This window comes from Semicossyphus pulcher, unplaced genomic scaffold (genome assembly GCF_022749685.1).
Source record: "Semicossyphus pulcher isolate SPU_LCO1_2020_fin unplaced genomic scaffold, fSemPul1.0.p SCAF_5, whole genome shotgun sequence".
Taxonomy (NCBI): domain Eukaryota; kingdom Metazoa; phylum Chordata; class Actinopteri; order Labriformes; family Labridae; genus Semicossyphus; species Semicossyphus pulcher.
This window is the reverse complement of record NW_027211726.1, coordinates 29,707,949-29,735,637: the sequence shown is the minus strand read 5'-3', so window position 1 is coordinate 29,735,637 and position 27,689 is coordinate 29,707,949. Positions and strand designations below refer to the sequence as shown.

The 27,689-nt window shown below is 41.3% G+C and overlaps 1 protein-coding gene across 1 annotated transcript; it reads left to right on the top strand.

The window, feature by feature from the left end:
- The first annotated feature begins 1,420 nt into the window (after nucleotides 1-1,420).
- Nucleotides 1,421-5,414, top strand: LOC138609452 (replication protein A 32 kDa subunit-like). Its single transcript, XM_069682089.1, has 9 exons — nucleotides 1,421-1,433; nucleotides 1,520-1,569; nucleotides 1,652-1,753; nucleotides 3,028-3,141; nucleotides 3,238-3,309; nucleotides 3,733-3,840; nucleotides 4,082-4,204; nucleotides 5,112-5,209; nucleotides 5,333-5,414. Exons 1-9 carry the CDS (start codon nucleotides 1,421-1,423, stop codon nucleotides 5,412-5,414), a joined length of 762 nt encoding a protein of 253 aa, XP_069538190.1.
- The last annotated feature ends 22,275 nt before the right edge of the window (nucleotides 5,415-27,689 follow it).

Here is a 27,689-nt window from a genome sequence, read left to right as displayed (position 1 = left end):
GTGGGCCCTGGAAAACCTCTACTACGTAAAATGTCATCCGGGGGAGGCCAGGGAGTCGCTAAACTACACTTCCTCAATCTAGGACGCCCGCCTCCGATGTCATGTCTCGTTCAAAATCAGGTTTGAAATGTAGACTGCAGACCTGAAGATTTTTTAGACGATCCACCGGTATGTTCTTGTCGTATTTCGGATTCTGTACCGCTCTGAGCCGTTGCCTGCAGTGAAACGGTCGTATTTCACTCCAGCGTCTCTCGCTGGGCCGTTCCTTTCAGAGGGAGGGGCGCAATGCACATTGGGTGTTGTAGGAATGTAGAATGGGCGAAACCACGAGCTGTTTGTGCAACTTCCTCCACAGCTATGGCACCAATTTCAAATATTATTGTTTCTATCGATTACAGAGAAAACCAGCTTTGACTGACGGTTGAATTGCTCCTTTAATACAGATCTAATAATGCAGAAAACCATGCTTTGGGTCATTTAGGAATGATGTCATCATATAGGTTTTCCAGCAGAGCCTGCTGCGACTCCAGAGCACCACAGCTGCGCAGACAGTGGTCCGCACTAGAAATGGTCTGAAGATAATTAACTTTCATTTCATAAAGCAGCTTTCTGAGTATGTTTGCATAGTTTAATCAGTGCACAATCCAAACTATATTGGCTGCAGTATTGGTAATGTGTGTATTTTTCCCCTCTAAAGTCACCATATCAGTCTGGCTCCACTCGCTTAGTCTCCACAAGCATTATTTTCTATTGCTTGTTCTTTAAAAAGCAAAACTCTTATAGCCTTATGATGAAGCATGCGCAGATGTGGGATATATAATACATCCGTGATGTGAGCAAATTGACGGTACAATATATCGGTCAGTAACAGAGAGCATAGCACTTGTGGCAAAATATCCCAATGCAGGACTGTGCTACATCATATGGTGGCCCTGGATCGGGGCGATACTTCACAGACGTCCTGTTTCAGATAAAGAACTCACACAAAAGACTCACAGCCAGGCAAACTTCTGCTCTCACTTTGTATGAACAATTTTTCTCGCTTGTCATTGTAAAATATTTTGAAGAGATTAAATGAAGTTTATCAGAAGTGGTGTGAACACCTGTCAATCACTGTTGGAATCATGGATTTTGAATAAAAGGAAGTGAAATGATGATAATTGCATTGCTTTTAAAGAACTGAATCATGCTGAGGCCTTTCCTCCTGACCACCTCGTCCTTATTGTTCCTGAACTGCAGCTCAGGTAATTGCTGTAATTAGATACACCTGATGGCTGACAGCCACACCTGATAGCTTCACTCTCACAGAACTGCCAGCCTGACTCTTGTTTATGTTCTGCTTCTCATCATCGCAAGCCTTAAAGTTTGACCTAATCTTTGCATCTGTGTGTGTGATGGTTACATTTGGAGATATTTCACCATGTGGAATCAAGGTGAGTTAAAGTATACCTCAATCAGTCAAACAAAATAGACTCCTTTTTCTGTCTTTACATGGTTTGCATCTGATGCTTTCACACAGCCTGCAGTCCGTCCTCTGCTGGGACGAGCCACAAAGCAGTGATATCAAAGGTGCGTCTTTCTTCTGTCAATAATGAAAACACTTTGTAAGGGTACAAAGATAATGGATTCTTTCACCGCGATGTCTCCACAGAGGGCTTCTCTTCAGATTTTACCCTGCACAGTGTCTCAGCTGCTGTCGGCCTCTCTAGTCGGCAGTGATAGCTTTGTGATCTGCGACTGGGAACTCAACCAGGTACGATTGATTATTTAACAAAGATTGCAGGATGTACAGAGGGATTTATTCAACACAGGCTTTGGTTACTTGAGTCCCATAACTTATCTTCCAGTCACAAATCTAGTAATTATAGATACAAAATAAGAAAAGGCGCGTCTTTGACTGCCTTTCTCTTTTACATCAATGACTTGTATTAGCCTTTTGACTTGAAAGGACTTTGTATCCTCCAAAGACTGCAGATTGACAAGAGTATACAACGGAACGCAAGCACGACTTTGAGCTACATACTTACATGAGGGTTTGTAGTTGCACCGTCCATCCTTACTTTAGCATGTTAGCATGCTAACACTGTGACACTTCCTGCCCTTGAGGCTGATTTGACTTTCCTTTACTGGCATTCAGTCATAAACTAAAATGTTGGACAGGTTCAAGAGTTGACCTGTTGGTGAGGCTTGATCAAAGGTATTTTTATCTACCATATCTGAAGTAAATTACATAGCAATCCATCACTACTCTGTCAGGATGTTTCACTCAAAAGCAACAGTGTTAACCTCATGGTGGTATTTACTAAACTTTAAGAGGAACTTCAAGCACTGTGGATTCACAATCCCATAAAATGTAGGACAATATTTAAGCTATTGTTCTAATTGGATAATATGAAAATCCAATAAATGTATAGTTAAATGTATAATTGACAAAGTGGCTTAATCCATCAGATTGTCATCACTTATCTGCTGTTAGTAAGATGGTTGTGACATTAAATAGTGGCTTGTTTCTGGAGTTGAGGCGCGTTTATCACGACTGTTTGTTGTCATGAAACTAATTTGGCGCTTTCGTGATCTAGTTGTGGTCTTGTAAACAGTGACCCAGACGTTGTAAAAAAAATGATGTGTCTGTGTCTAACATGTCTAATGATGTCTTTGGTCTGTCTTTTAGTTTTTGTCAGGCCTTTGACTTGCATGACAATGACTATTTCCCACTTCTGTCATTGGTTACCTTTTGCAAGGCCCTACATTTTTACAAAGTGAATATGTGCCCAGATTATTTAAATTTTAATATGTGAAAGAAATCTATATTAAAAAACTTAAAAGACTCTCAAAAGTAAGAATTTGGGGGAAGAAATTGATAGTGTAAATTACGTCCTGTCTTTCTGGAATGTCATTGACAAACCCAGCTTTTTAATACAACCTTGTTCACCTGCAGGGACACATGCAAAGTCTAACCTGTAAGTTTACTTATTCTTTAATGGAGTTTGCTCTGAGGATACCTTCCTGTGCGTCCTCTCGCTGCAGGTGTCTGTGGTGGGCATCGTCAGAGGATTTGCTCCCTTCGTGACGAACGTCCAGTACTCGTTGGATGACATGACCGGCCCACTCTTAAATGTGAAGCAGTGGGTCAACTCAGAGGCCAGTAGCATCCAAAGACTACATTCAGAACTACAACTGGAAAAAAATGTGCACAGCAAACTAGTGAAAAATAACTTACAATTCTGTTTGTGACAGGACTGTGCTCTGATGACATTGGCTCCCGTTGGAACATATGTGAAGGTTATTGGAAGTCTGCGCAATTTCAGAGTAAGTGATAAAAACACAGGGTTTACAGATGATGGGCTCGACTGAGGCTAAAACCAAACTCTCACTGGACCTGTGAACTGAGCCCTCGTGGATTTCAGTCTTGTGTAAAGTGGCATTTTCATCGCCATCACTACATTTTACTAATTTATAAGAAGTTATTTCCTTTTTTTCATCTGCAGTTGTAAAAACTACAAAGTCTTGTTTGCACTGTAATGCATTGTGGGTAAATCAGGGAAGTCTGCATCCCAAGCATACTCTGGTATTCTGCAGAGTCTTCTTGAGGCCCGTTGTAGACCGGCTTAAATGTGGCTTTGGACTCAGCACTCACACTTTTGAGACTCCACAAGTCTGCAAGAACAAAGATGTCTGAACATTTGAATTCAGCTAATATAAGACGCACTCCTTTTGTTTTTGTTGCATCAGGGTCAGAGGTCATTGCTGGCAATGGATGTCCGTTGTATCAAGGACCTGAATGAGATCACGTCCCACATGCTGGAGGTGGTAGAAGCTCATATGCAGCTCTTTGGAAAGGTACAGGAGCACATGGAAGGTTTTCATGATCAGCAGAAACGCAAACTTTTAAAATGTTTCTACCATAGAGATGGAAATAATCTGTTCTAACTTTGGATTTCTTTATTGATTAGAAAACAAAACGGTGAAATAGCAAATCACAGTGATACAGAATTTTACATTTTCATCTGCCACATGCGTCAGAGCTAAAAAAAGTTGCTTATAAAAATTGGAAACACTCATTGTTTTGATGTTTATCAAGGCGTTTGATGTGAATATGAACATCACTGCTGCCTCAGCGTCTGGAGGAGTCCTCGGCCACAGTGATTGTGGTGGACATCTTGAAGGCATCACACCAAATGGTCTGTCCACCCTCCAGGCTCAGGTGAGTGCCTTTAGTGGTATTAAGCCCAACAGATCACTGATTATATTTACGAAGATTTTGAGCTATTCACATAGTTACACACAGAGTTACCATGACAAAAAAGTGCAGTTCTTGTTAAAACACAAAATTCAGGTTCATTTGCACCTGATTTGTTTCCTATAAAAGTGTTCCTTGTGAGTCTTTGGACTTGTCAGGGCGGTTTTCTGAGTAAACGTGTTTCTCTGTTGATTTGGAAAAGCAACCATCTGTAACAGCAAATTTTGCTAACTGTATGGTGGCAACACAACCAAAAATAAAACACTACCAAAAGAACCACAAGACTTCTCCGTGAGCGAGACTTGGTTACAGACAACAACAGAGACCATAAGGTAAAGTAGCATGGCTGCCACAGTGTTGTCAGACACTTATTATAATGATCTGAGCCTGTCAGTAGCAAAAACAAGCGCTTTTAGTGGCTGTATATTGGCGTATGCCCGGTGCCCCATTTCGTTACATAGTATCTCATTTGGCGGCTGCCGGCCGGTGCTCCCTCCCTGAATCACTTGCACACAAACACATGGGAAAATAGAGTCTAGGTTGAAAAATCCCGAAGTTATCCTTTAGTTTACTTGACGTTAGTTATGTTAGCTAGTTAGCCAGCTAGCTACCTGTTGCTAGGCGACAGCTGTTCATGTAAACAGGAAATCCTCTGTAGACTAGACTGTCTCATTTCAGTTCGACTTTAGCATCTACACAGGCCACTAACGACCTTGATAGACCGCGTCCTTTGAAGCATGCGGCCCCCTAACTGAGACGCAGCTTTTGTCTCTAGGCACGTTGCCTTAGACAAAAAAGAAACTTGTTCACTGAGTGAACCACCATCACAGCACTATAAGGTTTTAAAGTGATTCCTTGATTACTCTGTAAGGTGTTGCACGTCATCAGGAAGTTTTCTGTCATTCATGAGGGCATCTGCTTCAACGACCTGAAGAGACAGCTGGAGCACCTCAGCATGAGAGACATCAGGTACCTCTTGACCTCATCGTACCTCTTGTGTTCTGTGTGCGTGTATGCAAACCTTGGATGTAGGCAGTATAGGCTTCTTCTGATCACTTCACATACTTTTATTATTTTCTTTTTGCTGAACAGAAATTCTTTGACTTTTCTGCTGAATGAAGGTCATGTCTTCACAACGATTGATGAGCAGCATTTCAAATCATCAGAGCGTTAGCGGTGAAGCACCTCATACTCCTGGATTACAGCTCCCCATTTACTCACGACTTATATTTTTAGGTCAACAGAAATATTATTTGTCTTTTTATTTAGTTATTTATGACTTTCTGACGGCTTAGTCTGTATTTGCTGAAAGATATTCAACTCTTCAGGCGGGTAAGGCCTGTAAAGATTCGTTAAGGTGTTTTATATTTTTGGTTTGTTTTATTAGTTTGCTGAATGAGTGGGTACCCAGCAAATGTCATGATTTCTGTTTGTAAAAAATAAAGTTTAAATGTATCTTGTGCTCTCTACAATAACTGCTACATTTAACTGCATTGTTTAAGGTATTATTTTTAATGCAGAGCAAACTAAACATTATTTTGGTTCTCCTCTGATTTTGTCCAGTAATGAAAGTGTTACCTTGACAGGACACGCAGACTCTCAGTGGTTTCATGAGTTTGGAACAGTTTGTAATTTTCCACATAATTGCTGATTATATTTTCGGATGAGCTGTTTATGTAACTCACACGAGTGTCTCCAGAGACCCCAGCTGAGAGAACTGATCTTATATAGGTCATGAAATCGAGCTATAAACAGAGTTAGACACATAAACGTCTCATAACAATCTGCAGCTTCCTATGTTGCTTATGGCAGCCAGGTTTACCACTAAAACTTAAAGGTTATTGCAGGTTTATTTTGTATGCTAACGTGAGTCTTCAGTCTATAAATGTCTCAGATGGCATCATAGACATGCTAATCCTCCCTAATAATGATCTCATCTTACTTTATTGGCAGCTTCGGATTCTCCATTAAATATCCATCACAGATGACAGAGGGTTACGATCATGGTGTAAAAAATTGTGATCAAAGTCTGATTTTAAACAGTTTTTTAATCTATGAAAGGATTTAGCAATAAACTGCCAGGATGATCTTTCTAAGTGCACAAAAGATCTTCATAGATCTTTTTATTTTTCTTTGTTAATCTAAGTTCCTTTTTTATGTATGAAAACGGAGCTTAAAAAATAAATTCAGAAGTTTCTTTAAAGTGTTTGTTTTTGTAAATATAGTTTGTCCACAAGAGGTTGGACTGCAGTTCCCAAAAACATTGTTTTGTACTTTTAATTAAGTTTGAGTTTCTTCATGTGCTCTAAACACAAGGCAGCTTCATACTGAATAAGGAGTGTTATAGTTATAGTACATCGCTGTCATTGCTGCAAAAAGTATGAGTTTAGGACGATATGAAGAAATGACACATGTCCGCACAGCTGCTGCCGCTGAATGCAGGAAGGACAAACCGCAGGAAACTCAGGCTGTGTAAATGCGCAAATGTAATAATATCACTGCTCCATCATGAGAGCATGACATTTATTATAACTTGTGTGTTACATTAGATTAATACTGTTACTGTACTGATGTATTTTTGTTGCGTTAATGACAGATTTAGACTTATTCTCTCAGCTGTATCAAACTATGGAGCAAATAAAAGCAGAATGCTTACTTTAATATCATACAAGTACAAAAGAACTTCAATAATAATAATAATAATAACTTCATTTATATATAGCACCTTTTAAAAACAAGAGTTTACAAAGTGTTTTGACAGCCAAGCAAGCAAAGTAAAGCAGAAAACCAGCAACTCGCACAGAACCAGCAAATCACAGAGCAAAACCCAAAACCCAATAGGCAACAGGAGAAGCCACACAACCAAGACCAAGGGGACGAAGCAGGAAGATCAGAAGGACATCAGTAAAGCACGATGAATATCTTTCATGAATATATTTTATAAAATGTTCTGGTAAGTGTTTTACTGGGCACTCTCTCTCCCTCCTCCCTCTCCTGATCTGCTCTCAGAGCTCCTGAATCAAGAGACCTGATTGGTCAGTGAGTGGTATTTAGTTCAGGTTGATCACTTATCTCGAACATCACCTGCTCCGGAGCAGGTTAGGTGTTCAGCATAAGTTATCATGGTGATCTTCCCGGTAAGAAGTGAAACACCTTCATAGTAGTGAAAACTTCAGTTGCCTTAATAACCGCAAATCGTGCTTCGTAGTAAACCCCTCAGGTATTGGTGCAATTCAGCCTCTGTGGCCAAAATGAGGATTACAAAAACAAACTCACAAAGGGCCTTTTTTTTTTCACCAAAACTTGTCACCTGTTGTCAGGCAAAAAGAAGAACGAACCAAGGATCATGGAGTTTGTTTTCATCTTTACCGCTTTCAAAACCAGTAACTTTGTCATACTTTGTTAAACACTCAAACAGGTTCTGGAGAATTGACAGTGTGTTGCAGGCAGCAGGTCTGGCAGGAGTTCAGAGTCTCTGGGTAACACCGTGTGTTGAAGACTTAAGATGGTATTAAAAAGTGACTCATAATTAATTTGGATGACAGGTTTATGTTTATCTTTATTAACTCAAATGTGGGAAGCAAAGCTGCTTCATGGCCCGAGGACACCTAACCCCACACCAAGCACTGGCAGCAGTGTGTACATAGGTGTGGCTCGGTGTGTGTGCGTGTGTGTGTGTGTGTGAGGATTGATATTATGCAATTGAAACTGACTATTAAATATAATCGCAGTGATGCCTGGCTGCCTCTGCTGAACTAGTCCGGGCAGTTCACAGGAGCAGTGCGATAGTGAAGAGAAGGAATGAGGAATCAAACCTGAAATAAGTAACCAGAGTTTCGGTTAGACAGGAAGTGATGTTGTGCTTTCACATGAAAGGTCGAGTGATGTTATATAAAACCACCCCAGCCAATTTATAACAATCAATATCAGTGTAAGTGTGTACCCCTTTTCAAAGTTGCCATCTGGATTGTTGGCAGATAGAATATATTTTCCATCCGATCAGGTTGTAAACTTTTTTGGCATTATAATGGCAACAGTGTACGTACTTTGAAGTCCTTTTGGATATTCAAACAGCACCTGAAACCCTCCCTCTGAACTTTGGAAGCATGGCGTGAGATATTATTGGCTCTTTTGTTATGGCTCTGCCTTTTCCTCACGGTAAAACCTCCATATTCTAATGCAACCAGGGATGTTGGAACTATATTCTGGGAGGGGGTGTTAAATGCATCAATCTGGTGCTCTTTGAGAGCAAAGTTAAGAGCCTATATGTATGAAGAATTTTGTGCTCTTGTAAATAACTGAAATCATCTGACAAATAGCCTAAACTGTACACACTTTCGCTGCGCGATCACCTGTATGCACACCTAATCAGGTCGTGTCAAAGGTTTGCACATGCATTAAAAATCCAGCTACAAGCGCCATAGCAACGGCCCTGACAACGACACATTGATTGATTCACACACATACAGACAATTGATGTTTTTTCCAATTTATCTTTGGAAAACTGAAGAACGTTTCCAAGACACCGACATGCATCCAGAATATCAGCTGAGTGCTGAGAATGAAGAGGACATGAACATCGAGGCAAAAGCTCAGCGGTCCCAATGTGAGCGTCAGGCACCCCGTGACAATTCATGCTCAGGACAATCATATACAGGTACAACAATGTTCTTGCACAGCAGGGAAAGTCAATATATTGTTTTATTTTAAGCTAATGTTTAGTTATCACTTCTTATAGCTTTCATTATCTAATATGTTTTAGCCCACTGCTAGCAAAACTCAGTGATCCCTCTTTTTCATTTTGTGTCAAGCGCTTCAGGATATCACTCGCATATCGTGGGCTTGATCCACACGCTGGATCTGGATTGACTTATAATTAATATTTACCGTCTTTGTTTGCTAACATGTTAACCTAGCCAAGTTAGACAGCGCCTACCTTGGAGCAAACAAAAGGAGTTTTTGTTGATCTTCAATGGATTGAGCTGCAAGTGTGGTTTTCCACAATGTGTAATCCATGTCTGACATCTCTCCTCTTGAGTTTTTGGCTTCAGAAATATGACGCCCCCCTCTAAACTTTGAGGATATCTGCTGTCGGGCAGATTCCATATGCACACCGTTTTGGTATTTCTCCTTGTTCTGAAAGCTTGACAGGCCTAGCTACAGTTGCTAACGTAGGATTGGACAGTGGTCGTTCAAGGGAGGGGCTTAGCGAAGGGTCAGTTCCCTCATTTGATCAGCTCTGTTAAATGTTAAATGTTTCTAGAAACTTTCCTTTAAGTTTCCTTTTTTATTGGTTGCTGTATGCTTTTTGGGTTCGTATATTTATTCATTATCTTATAGGTGTATATATTTTTATTTGCGTTTTTCCCACTTGTAGATTTTTAGTGCTTTGTATTTGTCTACTCTTGTTTGATGGTAAAGAACTCTGCAACCTGTCTTTAAAGAGGTGCTATTATTACTTACCTATCCAGTCAAAATAAAGACAAATATTAAAACCAATCGACGTCCCTGCTGTTTCTTTGTTCAACACATGGGGCTCTTCTTGCGCCTTTAACCACCAAAGGCCAAGCTGACTTGATTGGACTCCATCCTCCAAAGGGGTCCACACTCTTTGAGAAAACCCCAGACCCAAGACAGCGCCGCACCAGGGGGCATCAATGCACGGCCGGATAAAGAGCTGAAAGGCCTGCTGGGATTGCCTGAAGATAGACGTGCACAGATTCAATCTTTGTTTGCTGCTGTTGGCTCCCAGCAGGGTGTTAAAATACTCTGGATTCAAAGGGAAATCCTTCTTTTCTTTGTTAAAACCCCTGAATGTGAGCAGCGCCAAACTCCAGACACATTTGCAAAAGAAAACTGCATTTCTTGGGATCTGACAAAGCTGAAGATTGACAGCTGTAGCGGGATTAAAAATTTAAGGCTTGTGCTGGTTTTCAGTTAACAAAAGACAAAAGAAGAAAGAGCACCAGAAGAGCGAAAACAAAAGACCAAATGTTGAGGTTTTTCAAATTCAGATGTGATTTTTAGGACAGACTTAATATTTTATTATTATCAATTTTATTTTACATGTCTAAGATTGTCTAACTCCTGCTGATCTGTGTTCAGAACCTGACAAAGGAGGACGAGATGATGACTATATTGACCTTGTTGATGTTGCTGATGATGAGCGTTGCTTGTGTTGTACTAACTCTAACGTACGTCGCTTTGGACAAGAGCGTCTGCCAAATGAAACTGTAACACTGTAACATTGTTGTAACATTGTAACAATACATCGTGAAAACTTTGAAGGAATTTAGTAACTGGTGTTAAGGTGGAATTTTGGAAGAATCAGAAGTTTCTAGTTCAGTTCTGGTTTTGTCTTGTATTTCGGTGTTAAGTTATTTCTTGTTTCGCCTTGTCACTTTGTGTATTGTCATGCGTTCGTATTGTTTAGTTTTGTATTTAGATAATTGTGTTCCTGTCTTGGTTTAGTCTAGTTTAGTTGTGCATTTCATTTAGAGAATTTCCTGTTTTACTTTGTAGCTCCGTCATTCCTGAGTTTGGTTTCGAGTGTTTCCTGTTTTATTTTGTAGTTCTTGCCCCTTGTATGTCATGTCTTGTTTACTTCCTTCCTTTGTTCTGTTTCCCGCCTCTCAGATTGTGTGCCCTGCCCTCATTGTGTTCACCTGTGTTAATAAGTCTCACCTGTCCCCGGTTACCCTGTGTGTATTTAGTCTCTGTGTTCCTACCCTTCTGTGCCAGTTCACTGAGTCTTTGTCCGTGACCTTACTTCTGTGAATTTGTTCCTCGTGTGTCTACTCTGGATGATCTTTGTGCCTCCCCTGATTTCCTCGTGTTCCCTTGGATTATCTGTTTCCTGGTTTTGTTTTTAAGTTTTTTTGCTCTGCCTTTTGATTTTCCTTTTTGTCTTTTGTTGGATTTTACATTTTGTTTTTGCATTTTTGCCTTTTGTTTAATTAAAACAACTCTGCAACTGGGTCCTCACCTTTTTGGTTAGTTATCATTACATTGACATGTGAGATTGCACTGAATAATTTCCATGCTTCTTTATTCCAGAGTTCTGCAATATCAGCCAAACCATATCCTGTATAAAAAGATGGCTGACATGACAGCTCCCTAAAAGTGAAGCCAAACCCTCTCTATCGGCCCCTGCTGACTGGCTGCAGTATAGCTCATAAAACCTGCCTCCTCCATGTTAACAGATGGGACATGAGTCAAACTATAAAATCAAAATACAAACCAAATACATTTTTCTCACACATGGTTTCTGTCATTATAGTTAGTTCTTATCATGCTGATTTATGTCCAAGTATTTATTTTTATTGCAAGTTTAGTTTTCATTTTCGCAGGTCACAAATTGTGCTCCTGCAGCGTTCCGTTCCAGTGTAGCCGAGTAGAGGAGGATCACAGAGAGGAAACGTAACAAAAACAATCACTACAGCCATTTAAATTTCCATATCTGTGAACGTTAACCTCAGACCAACACAAAGAAGCTGTTCTGCTGTTAAATACACTGACGTGCTGGATCTTTGCTGTTTTTTTTCAGTGACTTCAGTGTGTGTTTTGGTTAGTGGAAGTTTTTCTGCATACGCTGAAGCCTCCTGATACGTGATTAGTTAATACTACTTGGACTACAACGGAGACCAGGACACTTCCTGTACTAAAATCTGGTCGCTCTCCAAGATTAGTCCCATTCTAATGAACAATAGTATCTCACAAATGCCTGGAGGAAACATCTCAAACTGAAAAGGTCAAAGGTCACTGTGAACTCATATCCTTCCCATTCTATTTTCATTTTTTATCTATCTGAGAGAACGACTAATCCATGATAGAGTAGTGGTCAATCTCCCCTCTCTACCTCTCACGTACCTGCTCGCTCTGCTGTTGTGAGAAGGTTCGTCTGACAGTTACAGGCTTTGTAGAAACACACACACACACACACACACACACACACACACACACACACACACACACACACACACACAGTATGTCCCTTTTATAGGGAATCAATATACATCCTCTGTCTTTCCCACAGTTACACTTTCATTCTGTGTTAAACACTGATCGTAACCTGCTACTTTACTGTCTGGTAGAGGTGTGCGCCCACAAGGAGGTACTTTTTGTCAAGACTTATTTAACCTGATAGTTCAGAATCAAACTGATATCTTACTGGATTTTCAGAAGTGCATAATGGACCAGCTATTAAAGTCAGCTTGAACCGTTGTTGCAGGAATCGTCAAACTTGTCCTGCTTCCTTTCTCTTGACCACCTTCTGAGGAATTCTTCTTTGTGTGAATTATATTTGGTCAGCAGCTGATTTACTTGTAAAAATAGGTAGAAAATGTCACCAGCCAGGAGAGGAACAGTAGCGGTACTTGTAATAGACTGTGACAAGGCTGTGAACTGCAGGTGAGGATTGACTTCAAAGGAACTCGATAAAGAAGCGGGTATCTGTGACAGTAAAATCAATGTTATTTTTTCTCTCTCCGGCTATTTTTACACCTGAATGTGGCTTTTCTGAGAAGGCGCCCGTTGTCAGACATTTGTGAAACTCTTGAGTGAGAGGGCTTTAATTGATTTGACTGTTATTAGAATCCATCAGCGCTTGATATTTGTATAATAAACTATAATCCATACCTCTCACTTGGCTGTGTGTGAAATGATGTGGAGGAGGATTAGCGGGTCCCTGGAGAAATCTCCCACTGAGCTTACTTTACTTTCATGTATTCACTTTTGTCTGCATGCTGATAATGGCCCCATCTATGGTGAAAAAAAAACCCTTGAGAGTGCTAATTAAGTGATTTTTTTTTTAACAGCAAACTGATTTTGATAGCATGTCTCCAGCGCATGCTAAATGTGTCATTTTCTGCCCATGCTGATGAAAATACTCTCTGAAGATTTTGAGCACCTATCTGTTCTTTCTGTTTGAATCGCGTCCTGATTGGTGACAGGTTCTGCTTTTGAAATGGCTCCTCTCTTATTCCATCGCAGTGTGTGTTTTTTTTTTAATGCTTCATATTTCTGCGTAACTGCTGTACTGTGCTCTCTTTACAGCCATTATTAATTGTCCCCAGCACATAATGAAGTGTCTGAAAGCCTGACAATATGCTGCCTGCTGCTATACAAGGCTCCTGACACCCTTCAGCAGCAAAGCATGCAGGCTTTAAATGATGTTGTTTTTCCACCAGAGGGCAACATGTGTACTGTAATCCACAAACACCCCCTGCGTCTCCTTCACTGCACACTGAGCTACATGTAAATCACATTCTTATTCACTGTATCCATGGCTATACCTTACGCCTTTGGCAGTCTCTTACAGATATAGAGCTGCCATTACTTGAACAAAGAGGAGAGATAGCATTAGTCCATTCACTGCTCTGCTCCGGCTTCCTGTTACTGATTCTAAAGCCACTGGAAACCCAAAACAAAAAGAGCCTTCTGACTCATTTAGGGACTTGTGAACACTACAGTAATCATCTTAAAGTATTTAAATTATTCTCAGAAATATTGTAAGTGTCTGAAGCCTTTCTGATTAGGTTTGTATTTGATAAACTCTGATATTAACCTGAAAATCCCAAGAATAGTCCCAGGCAGATCTTGAGCTGTTTTTGGACTTAGCTTTCTTATAGACACTTAATTCATGTTCACTCAGATTTTTGTGGATGCTTAATGAGACTCTTACCTTTGATATCATTTTGATTTTTTACTATTTAAAGCTAAATTTCCAGAGGCTTTAGGGTCCTCCCCCTTGTGTACAAAGCCTTTAATGGGCTAGGCTAAAGCTACGTTGCCTACAAGAACACGGCGATCATCTGCTGCTGGTTTATTGAAGGTTTCCCATGTGCGCAGTCATCCAGCTCATTGTAATTCAAAGCTTAATCCAAAAGGGCAACTGGACTTGGTTGAAGTTCTTGAAGACGTTTCGCCTCTCATCCGAAAAGGCTTCTTTAAACTGACTGGTGGGCGGAGATAGAAATATAAGCCTGAGCAACATCCCAGCTACAAATGTTTTGTTCTAAGAACGTTACATGCGATGTTCTGGTCATGTTTTGAGCGGGAGGTTTTTATTTGGTTCCCAGCATGTTCCTTTTAATAGCAGGAGAACGTTCTCTGAAAACATGTTCAGAAAGGTGCAGTGAGAATGTTCAGATCACATTTCATGATCGTTTTATAAATCATGCTCTGATAGTTCAGGCCGTACTAACATCCTGGAAAGATCCTCAGCATGTTGCAGTGAGCATGTTCCACCTTTGTTTTTATGTCACATTGAGCAAAAGGCGTTCTGACATCCCAGCCCTCAATGACATCCTGAAAAGATCTTCAGAACGTTAAAACGTTTTGTCTTAGTTTAAGTTTTAACGTTACAAGAACTTTATTTGAAATGATAAACATCCTTAAAACGTTCTTTGAATATTAGATTAAAAGATTTTCTTTCAAACGTAATTAGAACTTGTAGGTAATGTTAGCCGATGTTACAGGAACGTTCCCTGCTAGCTGGGATGTCTGTGAAGGTTCTCAGTCCACCAGTCAAGTTAGAAGCGAGGAAGCCTTTCGGATGAGAGGTGAGACGTCTTCAAGAACTTCAACCAAGTCCAGTTGCCTTTTTGGATTAAGCTTTGAATTGCCATGACCTGGATGACTGAGCATTTGTTAATACCAAATAAAACACACTGCATGTAGACAGCAGAGAAGGCAGCTCGCTGAATACTTAAAAAAGGAGCTAAATTGTACATCATCTCCTCTTTAGCCACTTTAGCTAGCAATAGACTTTTTTGAGCTTTGCAATGCTAGCAGCTCTTCTTTTCAAATGGTGTATTTTGAATTTACTCATTTTTTTTACCTAAAACTTCACAAGTTAAGTAAATTTATGTCTAATAATATAATAGTATTTCATTAACCTTGTGTTTTGCATTCTATTTAATTGTGATCCTGTTTTCACCTACTAGATTTCATCTTTATTTCCTAACATTTTTACTGTTATAATTTGTTGGGTTTTATTTTACATCTTATTATAACGGTCCTTGTTTTAATGTCGCTTCTGGCTGTTTTTTGTTGTATAAAGGCTCTATATTAATTAATTAATTATTACTATTTTTTATTGTGATGGAAAACCCTCTAAGAATTCTGCCTTTTCAGAGTGTGTGTAACGGTGAGGGAAAATTCTCCCTTATATGTTAAAGACTGTCACATAAACTGCTTCCATCCTCAGTAAAAGCTAAGATCTGTACTTTGCCTGCATTAAGATGTAACATAAGAGTACAGTGAGGCTGTGAATTAAGCATACATTACATCGCTTCCACCTTTAGGGGTCTCTACAGCACTGTGCAGGCCCTGCCGTCGAGCCAGTACAGATAAATGGCACCTCGTTAATCAAATCTGCATGAGTGCGCTCAGGTTGCCATGGCAATAATTATCAGAGCTGCCTAATTAACTTTCTCAATTGCTTAATGATATACGACCCTCTGAACTCCCTCATTTTTTTCTCTCTAATCCAAGTTGTTGTGTTTTTATTCCTCCGTTTTCGCTCCCCGGTGTTAACCCGTGACCGCCAAGATAATAGAAATTATGGAGGAATTAAATTCAGCACCACATCATTTCCTGTCGGCGCACGGCAGCCTGTTCCCGAGGCTGAAACTTCACATGCAGCACAGGCGCACACTGCTGAGTGCCGACGCATGTAGCCGAAGTGTGTCTGGCCTGTACAGTGTGTGACTCGCATACTTTGTCTTCAGCGGTGACCTCGTGTGACAGCTGACTGAAGGTTGGGAGCAGCGGTCCTGTCGTCCCTGATCAGCCAGGCGAGACTCTTGAGATACAGCGAGACAGGGGGAAACGTACCTGGTGACACCCACCCTGCCATCCCCTGTCACATCCGGCCTCCTGTACTGTCTACTGCCTCTCTTTACAGCCCCCTGTCAGCCCGCGGCCCCTTCACTGACTGCTATCCACACCAATCCCCGTTTGTTCTCGGTTAGTTTTCATATGTGTAGTCAGAAGTTCAGGAGTTGTGCAGAGCCGCTCTGAGCCGATACCCTAAAGTTGAGTACTCTCTGACTGTCCAAGTTTTCTATGGTGTTTTGTACTTTCAGAGGCTTTAGCAATAAAAATGAAACTACATTTTGCAGTTTCTTCGCCTAAAAAAGCTCAAGGTCACGAGTGTTGGGCAGAAATATTTGGTCTTTCTTCTACACCCTTCATTTTAGGATCAACACTTTCATCGCAGTCTGCCATAGCTTTTAGTCTGCTAATACTTAGAGTCAACTTTCTTTTTACGTAGCCACAATCATTCCCAGAGCGTAAGGTTATAATGTTGAAGATCTTCAGTTTAATAAATGTCTGAAAAGTCTTCTATGGATCTTTTTTCTGACTGAGTTGACACAATGACATCTTAGCCTATGGCTCCCTGATGAAGGCTCTTGCATCTGCAGTATTCTTTGGTTATTTCAAACTTGTCTCTGAAAAAACCCCAATATGTGTCCGGCCAGAGAGAGTAGGCGTGCTATTACCTCCGATGTCAGCTCAGCTTCTCTGCAGGTAAAAGCCAGCAACAATACTGACTCCTATGCACGGATCAAATATGTATGACAAACTTCATTTTGGCAGCTATTTAAGATTTAGGGCCCTATTTACACGGCAGAAACGCACAGTCTAAAGCGCATGGCGCTAAATCATTCAGGGTGTGTCGTCAGAGTATTTATTTTCAACTATCTATTTTTAGTCTCGTCCTCGTCATAAAAAAGAAACATTGATGAACATTTTTCGTCTGAACAAAATTAACATTGATGACAAACACTGAACATGCTAACCAGAACCCATACCTTCTAATCAGTGCTAAGTTATAATAGCACTACAATTCACTCACTTCTTAGACGCTCTGTTGTTACAATAAACTGCACAGCAAGACAGATTATTCGTCTGATATTTGACTGAAAAGTTATCCTGAAAGGAACCGACACCAAGAGGTTTCTGTTCAGCCAACTGAGTTTACACTGAACAGACATGTCACTCACAGGGACCCCGCCCTAAGCATTTATATCATTTAAACGGTTGAGTTAAATAAAAATTCGCCCTTTGTACAGTTGTGATTAATGTGGAATTAAACTACAGACCAAAACCGTAGCCGTTTTTATAGCCAGCTATAAACATGTTTATTGAGGCTGTTGAGTTCGTCATCATGGGGGTCTTTGGAGATTGACTCGTTCTGGAGCCAGTCTCAAGAGGCCATTTACGGAACTGCACTTTGGGCTCTTACGCATTGGTCTTTTTTTAGGCTCCAGAGGTTTCCGCTTGGTCAACAGTGAATTTTAAACCTCATCCTAATGTGCTGTTCAGCTCTGTTTGAGTTGCTCCTCTCTGTGAACCCTTGGCTGTGTTGGTCGTGCGGAGGCCGTGCTGTGCTCAAAACGTCCATCCAGCATCCAGACCCGTGCTGGAGTCCTGGGATCAGTTCTGGGTTAGCAGACCGCAAGGCCTGGAAGAGCTCATGTGATTAACTTCCTCCAAACCACCATCAGGAGGCTTTATAGGACTGGGTCAAATCAAGCAACAGCTTGGTTAGCACCAATGTCTGCCATATGTCTGGCACCGCCCGCTGACACAGTGTGATACCATTCCCCTTTTTATTTCCCACATAACCTAATTTCAGAAAAACCTTCCTCCTTCGCCTGTACTTGTTTCCCTCAGAAGACCTAAATGTGCTTTAATTGTACCTGCTTGCTTTTGTTGCTTTAAAGCCAGCGGGGAAAAGTGGCAGGGGAAAGATTATCTTTGTAACACCTCTGCACTGCATCACTGTATTTTTTCCTCTTGTGAGTGGATTTCATGGTTGAGAGTGCAATTTGAAATAGGATTAACAGTAGGTGTCGGGTAGTGTTAGCTAAACCTCTTTATGTCAGGTACGGCAGAGAGAAGTCTGTCACTGTCTGCCTGAACCCTTTCACCATTCAACATTGCTTGAGGGGGATTCTTTAAATATTACTAAAACTCTATTTGTATTCATCAAAGGCCTGTGAGGCAGGCGGGCGCAGCACAACGTCGTGGTTTCTACTTATAAAAAGGAGAAGAAAGAAGACACACGAGCAGTATTAGACAGCCTCAGCATGTACTGCCAGTATGGGAGCAAAATGCTGCCTTTTGTTTTCTGGTTTAAAAAAAAAAAAAGTAAAGAAGTGCTCGCTTCTCTTTTCTTGTATCGTTCCTCGGTGACATTGGGAGGCCACATGGTTGGCTCCAGCCCAGACCCACAGAGGGGATGCATTCCTGGGATGGCCATTGGCAGAGTGGAAGGCTGAGATGCCCAACCCTCCGCTCCCACAGTTTCCGCACACAGCAGCGAGTCCCGCTGGAAAACAACAGCTTCGGCAGTCTTATGTAACTGGGGTTGGTTGTAAAGAGAAAGGGAGGGCTGGAGGGAGGGATTATGGACGGATGGAGAGAAAATGAAAAAAAGAGGGGAGGTTGTTTGAGGCTGAACATTGAATCAAAGTTGAGTACAGTAACTGACTTGCCAAAAGCTTGTGTAAAGCTTAAACCATGGTTCCCCAACTAGGTGCCACAGAACTTTGCAGGTTTTCATTCTAGAAAGGAGCACAGAAGCTGATATCAGTCCTTTTTCTTTGGTTTAACATGCTGATCAGTGACTTCAGCTGCTGTGAGTCTTTGAAAGTAAAAAAGCAACCTATTCTTGCTGTAATAGCCTTTGTCATGGCTCAGTAGCATTTGTAATACAAACTTATCCTTAATTGTTATAGTCTGGTTGTATTCACGCTGAATAAATGTCTGTAAAGTAACTGTCTCTTGCTGAATGAGTCATGAATATGGTGATTGAGGCCCAGTGATAAAAATCGTAGCATTTATTGTATTCTTTGGCCTTACAAACTGTGACATGGCAAGCAGCGGTTGGTCGGTCAGAAGGAGAAGGTGGAAGCACAGTACACAGTTACTGGTTTGGTTCAGTTTTGTGTCCTCAGCAGAAGACAGTTGTCAGGAAACACGCTGTACAAGTGAAGCAATGGTTGCAGGAAGTAGAGCGGGTTGGCCAATCCCAGGTTGTCCTTGGGCAAGATAAGGAACCCAAATAGTCCCTGAAGACAACGCCATCTTAGTGTGAATGAGTTAGTTATGTTTTATGTCTATTACAGTTTATCAGCCTCTGATCAGTTTATCAGAGTATTCAGAAGACCAGAAAGGCCCAGGAGTTCAGTTTATTTACCAGAAAATTTCAGTGTTGTGGGTTTTTTGAAATAGTTTTGGTCCATAATCAACTGTGATAACAAAGTTATTTACCGAAGTCATTGTTAAGATTTAATAACCGTGCTGCAGAGAAATCAGATTGGTCATGAAACAATCGGGAAGAAAATCCGACACGTGTTCACAAGCCAACAGTTTGACCTAAAGAACAGAAGTCAGTCTGTAAAGTGGGATAGATATTAATGGAGGACAGTTTTTATCTGGCCCTGCAGAAAAGAAAAAGGACTCATGACAGGTGTTGACTTTGTCTCGTTACACTGAAGTTGCCTGTATGTTGCTAAACTTCTGTGTTACCAAGCACCAAGAGAAAATAATGCAAATGGAAAGTCAATGCTTTTCTTTGGTGGTGGACACGCGAATCCTTCAAAAAGTCTTGTGACCTCGGATAAAGAGCGATGAGGTCTGCTGCTAATGGGTCAAACAAACATTATGTCTCATGGGAAGCCAAATCTCAGCGCTGACATGTACTTCCCTTTCCTTCCTTTCGTTTTTTAAGTCTGGCCGACACTAAAAGATTTTTAAAATCTTAACAGATGTGTAAAATGTGAGAGAGCCCACACAAGTCCGACTCTCACTGGTGGAAATCTCACTAAATCTCTCGGGGTCAAACGAGACTTTAAACAAACATGGCGGACGACGGGCAGGAAGAATCGGTGACGATAGTTTTGGGACTTTTTCCTGAAAATGCAGGAAGAAAAAAGAACAAACTGTGAATGAAGTGGTGGAGACAGCGTCAACACGGGCTGTACATGTTACTTTATGCTTCACGTTTGCTGTTGTCGCCATGGCTGCGGTCGTTGTGCTTCCTGCTTCAGTCAGCTCGCTTCACAATTGGCCATCGTTTGGTTCCACGTGATGATCCACAGAGTGCGTCCTCGGCTGTCATCGGGGCTCCCCCCGCAATACAGGTTATCACATCGTTAATATTGAACAGTTTAATAATTAAAATCACTCTTAACATCCCTCACACCACAGGAACATCTGGAGAGATCAGAACCATCAAAACATCTGGACTTTGTTGTTGAAGGGGAGAATCAGAACCAAAATCAGCTTAGTTATCTTGTAGTGTGTACCCCGCCTAACATCACTTACATAATGTAATATACATAACTATAGTGGTGTAATTACTTATTTAACTTTTTCTCAACCCAACGAAGTTACTCTGAGCCATAACCTCACCAAACTCCCAGCGTTAACCACATGTCAAGCTTTCTTCTTCTTCTCCTTTGTGCACTTTGAATTTGCATTTTTTCTGTGGCTGGGACATTTTTATAGCTTCTGTGAGATCAGGTTGTTTTTTGTACTTCTCCTTCGTGTTCTCAAGCTTTGTCCAATTTGTATGTTCTTTCTAAACCTCTGTTGTTGCTGATTCAAAACGATCTACCTAAAAGTTTGAAATAAAGCATATAAAGTTATACCGTTTTAAGTGATCTGTTTCAGGCACTGTGAAGAAGCCGCACGCTCTCGACAGATTGAAGACATCCATGGGCCATGGTTGAGACACATCTTTATGATAAAATGAAGTGAAACAGGTGAGTCAAAAACTCATGGAGTCACCATCTCCCTCCCTCTGTTCGGCCTCATTACGAGCACATCCCAACTTTTCTGATTGGAGGCGTCGGTGGCAGCAGTCACTGTTACTCAACGGTTGAAAGCCTCAGGGTTTCCCAAGGCAGGGAGTGGCATCCCCCTCCGTCAGTAAACACATCAATAATCCTGCAGGTTGAGTGACTGGCTCACTGGAGAAGGCATGAAAATGAGGGAGGAAGACCCGCAGAGAAGAGGCAATTAGTGTTCACTGTGAGGTGTGCGGGGCCTCGGATAGTTAGTGATGTAGTGTTTAAAAGGCGGGTAAGCCGTGAGTCCCTGTTGGTGATCGGCCTAATGCAAACAACTGCCAAGAAGCAAGAAAATCTATTCGTTTCACCAACTTTTAAAATCTTTCATGAATTGGGCGATACTTAAATTTCAAGTAGCAGTCAGACATTTCAGAAAATACTCGTCTTTGCCGTCTTAAAGCTCAATATGAACTCCATCCCTTTGTTTGCCAGCACCAACATGGTGTTTAGCCAAACTTCCACACAAGAACAATAAGAAGACACACACCCCGAGCCAAACTCTGTCATAAGTCTAATTATAACAACTCCAAAGCTTCCCTTCTCATGCAATGTAGAAATAGAAATGTAAAAACAAGACATGGTGGTTTAAGCTTTCACAACAAGTCTCCAAGCCCACATGACAAAGTAGGCCAGCGCCTTACAAAACATCCCGCTTACCCTGTCCCCTCTCTGCTCAGAGCTGCAGACATCCATCTTATCTTCTTCTATGTAATAAAATTGTTGGCACTGATATTTGCAGAACACTGGAGTTTCCTGTCTGTTGCTGCCTTGATCGATTGTTTATTGTTTGTGAGATATTGTGTTACAAAAATATTGCATTGGATTTGAACTAAACTTTTAAACACCAAAGTGTCACAATAACACCAATCTCTATTTACGGAAGTTATGTACACGGGGACGTGGATTTACAGGCAGGCAAGTGTTCTGGCTTCCGTTTGAGCTACGCTTGTAGTCCGAGTAATATTGACCAGTCGTGTATCAGCAGGCTGCGGCGTATGCAAGACAAACAATCTGTGAGGAGAACGTAATCCGCCGTAATGCCATCGCGGCTCCCATCAGCGTGATCTGATGACGAGTTAGCTTCTTAATGAATTCATCTCTATAAACAGACATCTGCATGCTAACAGCTAACAATCTGTTCTAGATCTAACATTTAACTTAAGGTGAATTCCCTTATCGCTGTGTCACGAAAGCCGTTCAGCTTTCAGATTTCCCAACCTCCTCGAATGCATCAGATCGATCCGACCTCCCCGAGCGTTTTTTCTTCTCCTCTTGAGGACAGACCTGACAAAGCTTGAATTTTTACTTCTTACAAATCTGCATCATGATGTTGCAATTTGGGCAAAGGTAAGAGCCGTTAATAACAAGCAAATCACAAGAGAACGGTTTCTCTTTCTGTAACAATGCAGCACGCGGAGAAGGAAGTCTTGAGGGGAAGTTGTTTATCCTTTACCGTTTGGCACGTTCACCGGATCCGAGATTGCAGTGACACCTACAAAGGAACTGACTGAAGCGGCGGTAGATCAGCAACTCCGAAAGTGAAATTTCTGTTTTTGTCAATGAAGTGTGGTGGATGTGAAGACAGTGATGTAACGTCTATAACAAATGGTCTATCTGTAGGGATCCTGTCTGTAATGATGCCGGACACTTCAGTCAGTGGAAAACACGAGCACTTTCAGTGTCAGCCATCACAGAACTCTCCTTCATTTAAAAAACATGACATAGTGCTACTTTACTGAAGTTTACACATTTAATATTAATCACAGTTTAGGACTGACTGAAGTTAAAAGAACAAAAAAGTTTAAAGCTAAGATTGTGCATTCTTCCAATCATCCACCCCGACTGGCGCCTGAGGAGATTTAATGATTACAACCATTATGAATTTGTTCCTTAGGAGAACAGGTTGTTCTTAGTGTTTGAAAGCACAACCAAGGCTGACTTTTTATTTACCGAAGAGCTTTCAACTTGTTAATAAAGCAGCGATACACCGATCAGCCATAACATTATGACCACTAACATCCATCCATTATCTATACCGCTTATCCTGTTCAGGGTCGCGGTATAGATAATGCACTCACACTCACACCTACAGGCAATTTAGAGTCACCAGTTAATCTAACGAGCATGTCTTTGGACTGTGGGAGGAAGCCGGAGAGAACCCACGCATGCACGGGGAGAACATGCAAACTCCTCACAGAAAGGTCAACTTCTGCCCGAACCAGTGACCTTCTAACCAAAAATGACGTTCGATTATTCCTAACCCACGAATGTTCGAACTATACGAATATCTATTTCTGCACAATATGTCCACAAGAGGACATACCAACACAACGAGAGACAAACTTACTTGCAAAGATTTATTGATTTAAACAGAATCGTGTCTTTTAAAAGATCCTACACCTTGCAAAACAAATGAAGTAACTAGGTTACGGTAAAACGAATATTCAGCGTTCCAAGCGGGCTGTGTTTTGACAGGTATATTTATTCAAACATATCCTTAAAAAACAATCAACATACTTACACCTGTCTGATATGCTGGGGGTAAGAATTTCTCTGTCTGGCTGGGCCGGGATTGAAATTCTCCGGCATCGTTACCGCACACCACACGGTCGCTGTTTTAGCTCGTTTCAGCGAGACTAAAGTTAATTATTAATGTATCATAGTGACGTTGTGATGCATTCAAGGATGCTTCGTAACCAAGAGTGCGCGTGAGGACATACGAGAACTTGTGAGCTCGCAAACAGCCGCGGTAGTGCTGACTTTTTTGTCACAATGAATATTCATTTTAATATCCGAATATCCGTTTTTTATTACAATTCAATTATATATTCGAATCTAGAATATTCGTTGACAGCCCTACCATGCAGCCCTCTAACTGAACCAATAACTGAGTATTATCTCGTCACAATGGCACCTCTCAGTGGGTTGGATGTGTTAGGCAGCAAGTGAACATTTTGTCCTCAAAGGTGACGTGTTGGAAGCAGGAAAAATGGGGAAGCGTAAGAATGTGAGCGACTTTGACAAGAGCCTAACTGTGAGTGCTAGACGACTGGGTCAGAGCATCTCTTGTGGGGTGTTCCTGTTCTGCAGGGCTCAGTACCAATGAATGTATACATAGATGAACGACGTGTCTCCATCTGCTCCCATTGGACGAAAGTGATGCCAAAATAGCCCTGTGACAGGCGCTGCCATCTTGCGATGGTGACGTCATTTGGAGCCAGAGACTTACTTACTGAAAAACCAGCAAGGATTTTGATTTTTAGTTTGACTCATGTCCCACCTGTTGGAGGACGCGGGCTTTATGACCTATACTGCAGCCAGTCAGCAGGGGGAGCTCGAAATGTTTTGGCTTCACTTATAGTGAGCTGTCATGTCCATCTTTTTATATATAAGGAAGGAAAACCGGTGAACCTGCGACAGGGTCATGGCTCATTGATGTGCATGGGGAGCGAAGGCTGGACTGTGTGGTCCGATCCAACAGAAGACCTACTGTAGCTCAAACTGCTGAAAAAGTTGATGGTCTGATAGAAAGGTGTCAGACAGTGCATCACTAAGCTAGGCTAACAAGCGCTGGAGCTAAAGTATGTCTGCACTAGAGGCACAGCCATGCATTACCCTCTTATCTGAATGTCATAGCATGTTTAATAGATTAATCCCTTCCCTGTGTTTGCCAGTAGCAGGGTGGTGTTTAGCTGAACTTTAAAACAATAAGAAGACGGACACCTCCAGCCAAACTGTCATGAGTCTAAATATAACAACTCCAAAGTTTCCCTTCTCGTGCAGTGTAGGAGTAGAAATGTAAAAACAGGACATGGTGGTTTAAGCTTTCACAATAAACTTTAAATGAAAGAGATTTATGCCCTCCTGAAGCGTGGGTAAACAGATACTTGGTGTGGTGTTTTAGTGACCTTACATTAGATCCCTTTGTTCAGGCATCACTGGACGGAAGGATCAATAAGAAGGGAGGTGTAGTGACAGTAAATATGCACATCATCAATATTAGATGCTGAAAAAGTAGAAGGACAATGGATAGACATGAATCTCACATTTGGTGGAATCAGTTAAATTGACAAATAGTTTGTGGAAACGAAACACTGATGTGAAAATGTGTTTCTTTGAAGAGTCACTTCGTATTTTGCACAAACAGTATCTTTGACAGATCCACTCCCCCTCTGTGAAAGCATGTAATTCTCCGTCTGCCTCGTGTCGTGTCCGGCCGTGTGACTCATGTTTCTCATGTTTACGCTGCGGCGGTGCATCACCTACTCGTGATGACGAGCACTCTGCTGTAAGCCACAGCTGAACACCCTATATCCACCCTGCTGGCACGGCCTCACTGTTTTCATTCCATATGAAGGGAGTCACTCCACATTCCTGTTACAACTTCTCTGCGGCGCATAAAAAATCTCCTCTCCAAACCGCAGAGCCATGTGTTTTGAATTTTCCCTCTGTTTGTTCCCATTTACAGCATCTCTCTGCACGTCTCTCTCACACACACACACACACACACATCCGCACACAAACACCGATCGCTCGCTCTCTTCATGTTGATAGGCCTATTTAGTCCCCATGAAAGCATTCCATTAAGGTGCATTTGAGGTTATGGTTGTCACTGACAACCGGCTGTCAGAGAGTGGCAGCCTCTGTCAGTGTTGGGGGTTTCCAGAGGAGCTCACGGCACACAGAGCGGCTATTGATGGAGCCGCTTTACGGGCTGAGACCCTCTGAGGGCAGTGGGGTGTGACGAAGACAGCGAGGGGAGATGGTAGTTTGATTGTTTGACCCCGCAAACAAGGAGAATAAACCCATATAATAATAATAATGATGTGTTTGAACATATAAAACTAAACTGTGCACATTTAAATAAATCAGAGAGGTTAGTCTGTGCAGAGCAAAAAGATTAACCCTTAAAACTCTGCAGGGCTTACATTATAGTTATGCTTATTGTGATGCCATTTCTTCAAGTATTTTCAGATGATTGATATCCGTATTTACAACCTGTAAGTTGCATAGTAAATGTATAATATTAAACCATAACAGTTGATAAAAGTATTATAATTGTGCCATAAATACAACAAACACAAAAATCTGTTTTTCAGTTAATTTTGCTAAATAAAGATACAAAGTGTAATTACTAAAAACCTCAAAATGCATAAACATTAAAGTAATAATCTTGAAGATTTTCATGTAAATAAATGTCTGTTACGTCTCTATCTATCGCTGAATGAGGTAACATGATGGTGATTGAGCCGATGGCCCACTGATGAAAGCCTTTGCATTTGCAATATTACAGACTGGGTGTCTGTGGCGACATTCGTGGAAAAAATCACAAGCGGCGCCCAGTTAGTGACGCGTTTTCCATCAGCCAGCAGTGGTTGGTCTGCCAGAGAGGGTAGGCGGAGATAAGCGGCTGCTTTCCGCTCTCTGCAAGTGTTGCGAGTAAACAGTAATCTACTATGGCTGAACAAACAAAGAAAAGATGGATGACTACAGATACAACTTCAAAAATAAGTGAAAATCCAAAGAAAAAGAAACAAACTCGACGCTCAGATGAAGGCAAACAGTCTAAAAAGGAAAACGACCGTCAGCCAGGAAAATCAAGAGTTACAACCGGAGCCAACCGTGGACGTCACACATGCAGCACTGTCCCGATATCTGGGAAGTGTGCTCCTGCAATTACCGTTTATCGCTATAGGTGCCGCCAAAGAGAACAAAACTGAGATCTTTCGAGATTACCACTTTATTACTTACTTTACTTTTAACACATCATCATCAAACGATGACGCAAAAGACAGAAGCCTAACGTTTCTGCTGCAAAAAGAACGAAGGCGATGTAGATCTTTACAGAACAACATTCTCCTGAGGCAAGTTTCCAGCCAACAGCGGAACAACGGTTCTATAGATTTTAACAATCAGAGAACAAAAGTCAGTCATTTATTTTCTGGTCACACATCACTGATATTTTTTAAGCCACAGATTTTTGGACAGAATATGTTCACATTTTACTTCTTTTAGGCTGAAAAAACAGTGATACATAAATACAGGCGTCAGCATTTCTTCTTCCGAATTGTATTTCTGAGCGTCTAGACGTCCTCGCAAAAGCATTTACATTTTACTGACAGAATAAATAAATCAATTACAAAAAAAAGGAATCTTCATAAATAACAAAATATTTTTGCCCCTCCTCTTGTTCTCTTTTTTGGTCGGGTTGTGTTTTGAATTCCTAAAGTTACAGAGACTGTGTGGACTGCATAGCAGTGTTGTTCCTGAACGCGCTAAAAGAACGTGTTCATTGAAAGTGCTCATGTTTTTGGTGAACGGTGAACTGAACAAATCAATTTGCAAGCTAATGCTGCAGGCAATTCAGACGAGGCAGCTACCGATACAGCTGAAGCCGGTTCTTATGTTCATCTGAAGGAGTTTTATGAATAAATCAGTGCAGATTGCGTCTGGAAATATCTCACATTTTTATGCAAATTGTGTCCGAACGTCACATCAGCAACGAATTTGAAACGACACATGCAGTTGAAGCATCCGGCCGGTCTTAAGAAATATCTGCAAGTAATCGATGACGACAATAA